The 12,135-nt window shown below is 36.1% G+C and overlaps 1 protein-coding gene across 1 annotated transcript; it reads right to left on the bottom strand.

The window, feature by feature from the left end:
- Positions 1 to 7,538: 7,538 nt before the first annotated feature.
- LOC133882627 (pentatricopeptide repeat-containing protein At5g18390, mitochondrial) lies at positions 7,539 to 11,876 on the bottom strand. Its single transcript, XM_062321837.1, has 2 exons — positions 10,114 to 11,876; positions 7,539 to 8,371 (listed from the first exon to the last, which is right to left on the bottom strand). Exon 1 carries the CDS (start codon positions 11,663 to 11,665, stop codon positions 10,289 to 10,291), a length of 1,377 nt encoding a protein of 458 aa, XP_062177821.1. The 5' UTR covers positions 11,666 to 11,876; the 3' UTR covers positions 7,539 to 8,371; positions 10,114 to 10,288.
- Positions 11,877 to 12,135: the final 259 nt, after the last annotated feature.

The following is a 12,135-nucleotide window of genomic DNA, read 5'->3' as shown; positions in this document are numbered from 1 at the left end:
GTTTAAAAACAAGAATGCTTTCATATATGTTCAAGAGTGCATGAGGGTTAATCAAGCACTGATTGAGCTTGAATAATTAGCCTCTACTCATTCAATCTAATAAGTCACTCTAGTCTATTTGATCTACTAAAACCTCTATTATTAATGCACATTCTAGTATTGTATGGGGAGAGAGAAGTAGACAGAAAAATAATTTCCCAAAAAAAAAAAAAAAAAGCTACTTTTCTGAATATGTTGATCCAATTAATGCAGTAATTCTTCATCCTAAAATATCCAATTTTATAGACCCTAAACTTCACAAATACATATTTTATTTGTTACGCATTTACTATGACAAATTACAATGCATGTATCGTAACATCTCTTACCTTAGGCCTAGAGTAAACATTAATTTAAGTGTGATTGGCTTTGAATGTGTGGTCTTGGTCGTGGCAGTAAGGAAGAATTGGAGCTACTGGCTGTTCTTGCATGTAGGATTTGGTTTCGGAGGAATTATGTGGATGCATGATGGCCAATTTACGCATCCGTAACAGTTTTTTAGGAGGCTTCGTCTTAGATTTGTGAGTTCAGAAGATATAATGTCTCGAATAGGGAAGTTCCTGCGATTATTTCAGAGTCACCCAAATACTTTGGCAGGCGCCACCTCCAGTATGATCAAAGTCAATTGGAATACTGCAATAGATGTCAAGCATGGACGAATAGGCTTTGATATTATTACTCGTGATTGTGAAGGGCAGGTTCTAGCAGTTAGGAGTACTACCCAAAACTTCGTTGTGAAACTACCTTCATGGCTTCATGCGGTAATTTTTTGTAAGGAGATAGGTTTTATTCAGATCATAGTATAAGTAGATACTTTGCAAATTGTCAGGGATATCAACACAGAACTACCTTAGTTGAGCAGATTTTGGCATATTGTGGATGATATCAGAAAAGTTTTATATTCATTGCACTCTTTTAGGGTGGTATATGTTAAGAGGGATGCAAATGCAACAGCTCACAGCCTAACTAAGGAGGCTGTGACCCATGTCGTAGATTTAATTTGGTTGAAAAACATTTCTCCAATAATTTATGATATTGTATGTAGGAATGTTCTATTTCTTTGTGTTGAGTTTTAACTCAATTGAGTTCTATCAATAAAAAGTGAATTTGTTTTAAAAATAAAAAATAAAAAATGTGTAGGCACATTTTGTTGAGTTAGACTAAAAAATAATCATGACTTGAGAACATGTCAGTTAAAAAATTTATTTTCTAAATTTATTTTAAAATTAACATGTGGTTTAATAGTTGATGATTGGTGTTGCACTTAGGAGAGGGGTTTGAATTCTCATAGGGCCTATCACAAATAAATGATTTTTAAATAAACTATCCAAATTTGAAAGAGAAATGCTATGTACAACATAAACATTCCGTAAATATTTTACAACGTTGATGTATCAAGTTCTAATAGCCCTTCGAGTCATTAAAAAATTAAATAAAAAATTAATAACTATTAGCTTTATAAGATATTTGTGGGATGTTAATGTAGTATGCAACACTACTCAATTTGCACATAAACAAATTAAATTCAGTATTATTTACAAATTTGTCTTGTCATAATCAAAACCCAAAGATTAAGAAGGATATTATGAACTACCAAATTAATAAGGAGTCCACAAATCCTTTTAATAAATTAGAAATTTCCTTTTAGAAGTAAATATTTTTAATTTTAATTAAGATTTTTAAAAACCTTTTGTATGTTCGATATTTAGATTAATTGAAAATCTCTCCCCAATCTCTCTTTGACACATGATTCTCTCTTCCTCTTTTAAATTCAAAATTTCAAAGACAACAAAAAAGGCAAAAACAATCCCTCTTTCGATAATACCTCCTAATTTTAATTTCAAAATTGCATTTAATCTTCACTTGATATCTTCTCTCTTACTTTTCCTTTAAAAGACATGTTCCTCTCTCTTGTACATGTCACATGTGTGTATATATATATAGATATATATATCAACTATAAAAGAGTTCATTATTTATCATATTTCCGTTTATCATAATTGTTGAAAAATATTCTCAATAATTAGCAGATTGGCTTATTTAATTTATACAAGTCCATTTACATATATTAATCCTAAAAAACCAACTACATTAGAAGGTTAAGGCTAAAGCCCAACAAAAAACAATTCCACAAGAAGCCAGAATTGGGATATTCGGACTGTACGAATCCCGGGTAGGTCAAGAAGAAATTTCGGAGTCAGTGAATCAATTTCCACCTGATCCGGAGTGAACGATTGAAATCTCATCTATAAATAAGTACAAACTATCAAGTATTTTTCAGATGATTTTTTTATTATACATACTTGATTTGAATTCTCTTAAAAAGATTGACTTAGGCATCGGAGCGGGTCAGACTAGCACCCCAGGGAGCTTCTTTGTTAATATTTATTTTTTTACATAAATGAAAGAAGGACTTTACAAAAGCTTGTGCCACTATATCGAAAACTGTCTCAACAATAACAATTGTCAATTCCAAATAACACTCCTAGGACCCCATTTACACTACTCCCCAACTACTAAACCAATAAGAACCATAAATACTAATGCAATTGGTAAAGTAATTCTACTACAATTAGACTATGAAAAATAACCTTAAAGACCAATTAGACTCCTACTGATAAACTAAAGATTAAAGAAGATGATAAATATGTAGAATTCCACTACTGCACGGTTGAACTTGTTGGAGACTTTTTCTTCTGTTGTATGTGGGACTCTATCATCTTGCAAGTTCAATGGCAGGAGATCCATGTGTTTTTGGTGAACTTGAATTACAAGGATAGAAAATTCGTTCGCCCATATCTTTTGTCCTCCTGCCCTTTGTAATTCGATTGTAATTTTCAGTAATAACAAGCACAGAAGGGAGGAAGAGTATCGATCCTGATCCTACATGTGCCGTCTTTATATTGATGACTTCGGCAATACAACCACCAGACAACAATTAACAATCCAATTTGAATTTCTCTAATACGGCCGAAGTAGAAGCCAAAACAGAGCATAACGAAGCTTTTATCCTCCTCTGTTTTAGTCTCCATAAACAGAGCATAACAGAACAACACACATAAGGCTTACGGCTTATGGCTTATGGAAATCAAAATCCGGAAACTAAAAAAATAAAAAATAAAAAACAAAACAAAAAAATCCGGCGGCTTTTTGAGTCATTTTCTTCGTTTAAGAGCAATTCTAGCAGTCTCATCAAAATAGTTTTTTAGCTATTTTAATGAAGCAATTTAGTGAAAATTTACAAAAATACTTCCAGCAGCTTCACTATTATAACAAAAAAAAACTTTATGAGTAACCAGTACTCACCAAGAATAATAATACTATTTATTCACCAAATCATTAAAAAATTATTAAAATTTGGTCATTTTTCTCTCTTCGTTTTTTTTTTTTCCCCTTTCTCACGCACAATCTTGTTTCATTTTGCAATGTTTTTTAGGTTAGAAGTGTATTTTTTATTTTTTATTTTTAAACTACAATATTTTCACACTTTAGACATTTGCCATACAAATTTCTTATTCACACATTTCAACAGGTTTTGTAGAATTAAAGGGGCATGTTTTGGTAATATTTTATTTTTTATTATTTTTTAAAAACATATTTAGATAGGTTTTTTAATTTCAAATGCTAAAAAAAAAAAAACCAATGTCAGCTGCCAGACAAAGCATCACCAAAAGCATGGCTTTTATAATCTCAAAGTACGTTTTTTTTTCTTCCTCGGCGACGTGATCCTTCGTTTGTTTAAACGTTGTTTTTCTAACCGGAGAGCTTGGACAAACGGAGTGATACTTCCTTTAGTGTAAGTGTTTGCCTGTGACGTCGTGTCACTTATATGAAGTGATAAAAAATCTCAGCCGTTGATTTTTATTATCGAAGATTTTTTTTTTATTTTTTTTTATTTTTTTATTTTTTTAACATGACCATACAAGAGGCGGAGGGAAAATTCAAACTAGTGATCTCCGTTTCATGAGCCGCGGTCTCCAACCGATTGAGCTACCCCTTAGGACGAAGATGTGTTATTTTTACAACTTTTGTAAAAAATTAAAAAAAAAAAATGGTAGAAACTAATATATCAGTATTGTAAAAAGAATATATATATATATATATATATATATATATAACTAGCTTTAAGATTTTTATTTTTCTAAAAAAAATAAAAATAAAAGTTGTCACGTGGATAAAAATGGTCAAAAATTGTGTCTTAAAGTAGTAATGTATCATGTCTCTAAGCTAATAGGCTAGATCTTAAGAGAAATGATATTTTGTCACTCAAAAATACAACTATTGACACAGCTATTGAACTTTTTTTTTTAAAAAAAAAAAAAAAAAAAAAAATACACAAAATTAGACCCAAACCTATTTACATGGTTTTGTGATTTTTTGTTTTTAAAAAATAAAATAAAAAAATCAATAATTATGTAATAGTTGTGACAAAAAATGATAGCATATCATATCTCAGCTCTTAATTATACAATTTCCACCCTCCTAACAAAAGGTCACACGCTCATTTTAGATTCACAATTTCAAGTTTTCAAATGCCAAGATCTTAGTTAATGCCAAGTTTTGCAAATCTCCCACCTTAATTTATTTCTCGTGACTTTATACATGTTATTTTAATGAGAAATGCTACATACATTCTCACTTTTATACTCTCAATGGCACACTTTTTGACTTAACACTAAAAATCACTATTAAATTTTGGATAAATCACTAATAAATTTTAGATTTAGTAATAATTTTTAGTTCTACATCAGAGAATGTAGAAGTATGCGTACTTTTATATTAAGAAATATTAGACATCCCAACACTTTTTTTCAGAATTTGGTTCCAACCTGATATGTCACAATCCTATAAGATTGTGGCACACTTTTCAAAATGATAGATCTGATGAGATTGTGACACATCAGGTTGAAACCAAATTCTGAAAAAAAAAAAAAAAAAAAAAAAAAAAAAAAAAAAAAAAGTATTTGGATATTTGGTATTCTTATTTACATTTTGAACAGAAATTGTTAGCACTCATATTTAATTATTATTATTATTATTATTCTTTTTTTTCACATGTAAACATGCCTATGTGATTTTCAGGTAAAGGAGGAATTGTAATTAGCCTCCAAAATTCACAGTAGCTGAATACACTACTCTCTCATAAATTTGCTTTTACAAGCCTTTGCTCAGCACTCAAGCCTTGCGATAAACCCTAATCTGTACTCCTTGGCTTAAACCCGCTAATCTATAAAACAATAAACATAAGACTATGACTTAGTAAATCGTCAATGAAACTTAGCTTATCCAGTGATTCCAGTTTAGTTGGAAACAATATATGAAAGGAAAGTTCTCGGAAGAGTTATGAGATTTTGACTAAATTATGCCTGATAAATCATTATCACAATAATTATGCTCGTATGGAAAATAGTACGTCTAGGAGGTAGTTCGAGGCATAATCTAGGAAAAACAAATTATAGTTTTAAGACAGAAAATCATGCTCATGAAGTGTATAATATAATATTCATAATTAATTTACGGTCCATAACTATCCTCAACATGACCTATATGTACCCATACCCTCTTACGATGAGGTTTGCAAGTCTCGTAGGGCTTCGAGGTACCACACTGGTGCCTCGTGAGGCACAACAATAGTCACACACCACCGGTTGTTTGACCGGGTTCGATCTCAAGTAATCCATACAACTAGTAATGCTATATGGTGCAGCCACCAGTCATAGATTAGAAATAAGAGAACATTAGAAATAAGAGAGCGACTTGGATACGATCCTAACATAAACCAAGAGACTATATTGTGCCCTCCAATGAGAAGTTGACACCTCAGCTTAGAATAAGAAAACCAAATGAGGACAAAACATCAAATCCTAACAAATATTCCACTCATTGTCTAAAAAAACTCTCCATTTACATTTCAGACAACTTGACTACTTGAGAGAAACCCACCGCCACTGTCCAAAATATGTACCGTCACCACCCAGGCCGGACCCTACCGCATCCGCCGAGGCCAGACTACGCCACTGTGAGAATCTGTACATTCATTGATTTAGTTGCAAGCCTTGTTGCCCTAGTAGCCGTCAATCTATCAAACTGGTGTGACTATTATGGCTTGATTCTCCCTCTTATTAAGAACTCAGGCCCAAATCAAAAAGGCCCCCAACAAGAAGTTAAGAAGTTTTAACTTTAGAAAATTATTTGTTGCAGAGAGATGTTTTCCATTGTAAATGTTTATTTAAATGCCTCTCAATTTTTTTTAGAGAAATTGTTTATTGTGAGTTCAAAAATTGTTTTAAGTTTTCATGAAAGCATTTGTCAGCAAGAAATATTATTTATTGATTTTGGTAAATGTTTTTAACTCAACCATTTTAAAATGGTTGGATATATTTCTTGCTAAGTTTCTCAGTCATCCTATTTTGTTTTTCCTCCCCACAAATTTTGATAAGAACATGCTGAGAGGCCAGAATGTCTAGAGCTAATTTACTGCAAAAAATAAGGGATTTAGTGTCATTTGGGTTAGAGTCGTTTTTACAAAAACGACCCTAAATTCAGGTTTTGAGTCTTTTTTGTAAAAACAATTCTATTATTCTAAATTCAAATTTACCCCAAATGACACTAATTTTTTTTTTTTTTTTGAAAAATAAAACCCTTCTTTTCCACTAAATTCCTCCCACCTTCTTTTCTCATTCTTGTTTCTTCTGCACAATTCAAGAGAGAAACAACTCAAGAGAAGAAGGAAGAAAAAATAGATTTTCGGCCATGGGTTGTATGAGGTAAAATTCATAGCTTCCCCTTGCATTTTCTTGACGCCCATTGTTGATAGAGCACGAAAATCGTTTGATTGGTTTGAGTTTTAGGTTAAAATGTGAATGCTTAAATTCATTATGCTTGAAATTAGCTTTCCCACATAATTAAGCTTGGCAATTTTGACACGACCCGTAAATCCGACACGAATATATAAGGTTTAGGTTTAGGCTATAACCCGTTTATGACACATTTATAACCCGTTTATGACATATTTATGGCCCGTTAATGACACATTTTTTACCAAATTAACTAAACGGGTTGATACGCTAACCCGACGAGTTGACACGACAACCCGAATTGCCAAACCTACACATAATTAATGTTCTAGGTTTTTATTGTTTCATGGGTTTTTAACCTTTCTTTTTTTTTTAAGCTCTCCTGCATAATTTCCATGTACCTAGGGCAGGAGAGTCCAGGAGCCATGCGAAATTCACGTAATTTTTATTTTTTAATTATTTTATTCACATTTGAGTCGTTTTACTATTCAAATGACTTTAATTAGAGTTGTTTTAACAGTAAAACGAATCTAATCCGGAGTCCAAACTCTGTGTTAAGTCGCTTTCCAACCAACACTATTCGAACGACTCAAATCAATAGTGTCATTTTTTTACTTTTTATTTTTGCGTCAAAACAACTCCAAACAAGCTGCTCAAAACAATGGTTTTTTTTGTAATGGAAGGAGAAAGACATCATATAAGTTGAGGTGTTTTATCATATCTACTTTCGGGGTTTTTATTAAGATCTTTTGCTTCCGTTTTCATTAATGAGATATTTCCCATATATTAAAAGCTTCCTCAGCCGGTTGACCAAAACGAGAATCCCAAATTGCATGAGAAATGGGTCTTACATGTAAAGGGTCGGTGCCCATGTCTCAAAATTTCCTTGCCAAGCTGTCTTATTTAAGTCTTGTTCTGGACTTCTTGTAATTCTCTGTGCCTCTGAAGCTATGTAGTTAACAAACCTACCCCTTAAGAGCTAGGGGTTTTGCATGTATCAAATTGGAAAACATAAAAACAAGAGCATAAGGTAAACTTCTTAAAGAAAGAGTTGGATCAGACGGGTAACATCCTTTTTCCTTTCAGGCAACATTATTAGCTGGAGCACCAAAGGAAGAGTTCTTAGAGTGGAATAAACTCTTATGTTCGCTCACGGCTTGGTGTAAAAGGTCTTCCTCATGCAGCCTTCCCAATCTATATTCAACACAGTGGATGGCTGAATCGAAAGTGAATGCCATGGCCTGAATTGACAACTTACATCAAAGCATAGCGAAATTCCAAAATGGAAGCAAAATGTCTACATAAACAAAAATCTATTCAGTAATTCCTAAGGCAGATCAAATCAAATATGTAATGAGAGAGAGAAAGAAAGAGAGAGACCATTGCATCGTCTTCTAAAAAAACCTTCCTGTTATATGCTTTTTCATGTGCCAATCCTGGATCTCTCCATTCTTTGATCTATCATAAGGGAACTCCAAATCATTCTCAGTGACTACCAAATGCAGGAGTTGCTGGCCTGAGCAAGAACCCAGATTCTGCACCAAGTGTTTCAATAGCATAATTAAACATTACTACCTTGTACAAGCAATGCAATAATATTTTGAGTTTAAACAGATTTTAGGCTCATCCCAGCCGTGTCAAGTGAAACGAGGACTCAAATGGGATGCCTTGACCAAGGAAAAGAAAAATAATATGCACATATTGACTATAAGACAAGCACAAGCACATGCAAAGATGCAACCCACCAAAAGAAAACCAGAAAACAGGCCTTTCACAGAATAGACTGCCAAAGTTGCCAATTAAGATTAGATCCCAGACCAGTGTACAGAGGCAAAGACAGAATATGTTCAACTAGATGGTTTTGTGATGATAACCTCAGATGTTCCATTTTCTCCTGTCAAGAAGTGTTTATATCCTGAAACCCCTCAGGCGGACAGATGCAATTCCCACCAAATCAATCTCTTGCTTTCACATTTTGATACACTGTTTCAATAAGCACTGTCACTATCCCATTTCCATTCAAGTTTTTGTGGTTTCCATTTTGTCTTGTTTCTGACTGTATTCATAACTTCTTACTGAAGTCTCAACTTTTATATGATACCCTCGATGGTGCTCCAATTTTTCCTTTCTTTTGTCTTCCACAGCATTTATGCCACAGAATTCGACATCCGAAGAAGCTAATTCACTGCAGTTGCCAGGTTCTGTAATAATGCAACATTACCAGCCGAATTGACCCATTACATTAACACATCAGACTTTCCAAGTTGTTATAGCACTTTGATCAACTTTAAGCTTCAAAACACTGAAAGCAAGTAACCAGGCATATTCCACCTCAACAGTGGATTGTCAGGTCAGTGGATGAATAAAGGTTGCCAGACTTGCAGATACACATAAGTTGATGCATGTTAACACCTACAAGCTAGCAATCACCGCCTCCCCAGTCCAGTCATGTAATGAAGCAATCCAGCATTTGGCTATGATCATCTAAAACATCCTTAATACCAAGCATGCGGAGTTTCAGATATGGGAGATGGCATAAACCACTTCTCTAGATCGTTTTATCAGTATAGTTTCTCATCTTTCAGAGCTACATATCTACATATATAACATGCACATGTACACAACACTGCCAATACTGATATGCATACATTTATGATGAAGTTGGTATGCTATTGTGAGTTAATTTGAGTCCCATAGTTCAAGTACCCCTGTTTGAGGGACAGACTAATTTGATCTGGAAAAACAAATACAGTATTCACATTCCCAAAGACACATTGCGTGTGTGAATCTTTATAACTAGAATTTCTCTTGCAGACATCTCTCCTTGGCTGCTATACAATTCATCTATTTGTCTTCACTTATTAGAGTCAAGATCTGTCCTTGAGTTTTAGGAAAAAGTATCTTTTTGATCTCTCTTCATTTTTTCAGTTACCTAACATCTCTGATATCTTAATCTTTGTTTACTATTTGTATCTATATAGCAATTGGACAGAAACACTCAACTGTGGCACAATTACTACCCAAATCAATTACTGAGAAAAACGCAAAGTTAAGGGAAGTATAAAATAATAGGCACTACAAAAGTTAAAAGTAAAAAGACACCAAAAAAAACATAAAAAAAAGGAGGCACCCTGTCCACCAAAGTGTAAACTTAAACTGAAAGTTAGAACTAGTTATGTTATGGCAATATTGGAAAGTAACAGAATTTCAAAACACGAAGACTAAATGCAGAGAAGATGGTAAACAAACATCAAACTACATTTCCAGCAATACTAACCATTTCATACTAGAAGCATAATCATCTCTGCCTCAGCTAAAGCATATAGCGACTTCTGAGAAAAGAATTACAGCCTTCAATGTCCACAAATACTCATCATGCTTTACCACAGACAAGTCAAGAATTACAGCCTCAGCTAACATTCGTTATTCCACCATCAATCAATATATACACATCAAATGCCTCGGATGTTCACTTCCAACTGCTCAATCCTCTGTGCCAGATCATGCTTCCCACAATTCTTCAACCCATCAGTAACCATGTCGAAGCACCGCGAAATCGGTGTCAAACCCAGCTCTGTCATCTCCACCAAATAATTAGCAGCCTCCACAAACCTCCCTCCCCTTCCACACATCGTTATCAACATCGTATACACCGGCCTATTCGGCGGGTGCCCCTTCGCCTTCATATCGCTAAAGAAGCAAAACGCATCGTCGAACTGGCCACTCCTACACATGGCCTTCATCACCGGCGCATACAAGCTAGGAAACGGCTTATGCCCGTACTCCATCGCATCGTTCAACAACCTAAACGCCTCGTCCACCCTCCCTGCCTTCGACACCGCCGGTATCAAAATCTTGTAGGTATTGATGTCTGGCGAAAGTCCCGATCCACGCACCTCATTGTACAGATTTAAGCAGAATTCGACCTCGCCGGACTTGCATATCGATTCGCTCAGCGAATTGAAGGTTGCGACATCGGGCACAAAGCCTTGTTTTGCCATTTTCTTGACCATTCCCTTGGCGCACTCGAGATATCCGGCGTTCAACAGGCCTTCGACCAGGAGATCGCGGCCGCGCACCGGGGGATTGAAGCCTTTCCGGCTCATTTCGGCAAGGAATTCCTGCGCCTCTCTCATTTTTCCGGCGGAGCACCATGCGTTCACTAGAATGCCGTAGGTGCGCTTGTTGGGGACGAGGCCCTTCCGGACCATGCGGCGGATGAGGGCATAGGCGCCATTGAAGAGCTTGGCTTCGCAGAGAGAGAAGAGGAGGGCGTTGTAGAGCTCGAGGGTTTGGGGACAGTTGAGAGATTTCTCAGACTTGTTGAAGATCTCGACGGCGTGGTCTACAAGGCCGTGCTTGCCGTACTGTTCGACGAGAAACGACAGCGTATCTGGGGAGGGGGAGAGGGAGAGGGATTTCATCTGGTGGAGGAGCTTCCACATGGTCTCGTATTTCCGGGAGCTCGCAAGGGTTTTGATGAGCTCCTCGAACTCGACGGTGGTGGGCCGGTAGTTGGGCTGGTTCCGGGCCCAGTTGAAGAAGCGGTGGCACTCGGTGGGTGACGAGGAGCACGCGCGGAGGACGCGGAAGACGAGCTCGGAGGTGACGTGGAGGCGGAGCTTGTTGAGGGTGCGCTCCAGGTAGAAATCGCGCCGCACAATGTTTGACACGTGGTGGATGGCCGCGAAGTAGTCGTCTCTGTGGTTGGTGGAGACGGCGTCGTTTGGACCTGCATCGTTGGTGGTGGTTAGCGTTTTAAGGGTTGAGGGGACTAGTGGGAGGACTTGGGGTCTGTTTCTGTAGAAGAAGAGGAGTCGGGCGAGCATTTGGGAGTGTCGACGAAAAAATGTATATTATAAACCCCTTCTCTTCTACTTCACTGCTCCTCAAGGCCTCGAGATCATCGGTAGCAGACAATTCAAGCAAAATCAAGCCGTCACAGAAAAAAACCCATCTTTCTGATTCTGCACTTCACCTTCCATTGCGGAAGCTTGCGATGTGAAAGAGAGTCTACTCTTTAAACCAGTGCACGTATCCAAGTCCGGCAAAATTCAACAAAAAGAAGATTAACATTTCATTTAAAAAATAAATAAATAAATAAATTCTTAATCCAAATTCTAGATTGTTAGGAGTTGGGCCGCCGACTATAAGCCCAACAACTATTGAAGAAGCTACCCAAGTAAATCCCACTAGCGATCGGAGTACATTAACAGCCTTCACCAACATGAGGCCCGATAACTGATTGCGGACTGCCATCATTCCTCGTTATCAAGGTGTTTTGTCGATTGGGAATCAG

This window comes from Alnus glutinosa, chromosome 11 (assembly GCF_958979055.1).
Source record: "Alnus glutinosa chromosome 11, dhAlnGlut1.1, whole genome shotgun sequence".
Taxonomy (NCBI): domain Eukaryota; kingdom Viridiplantae; phylum Streptophyta; class Magnoliopsida; order Fagales; family Betulaceae; genus Alnus; species Alnus glutinosa.
This window is presented reverse-complemented; position numbering and strand designations above follow the sequence as displayed.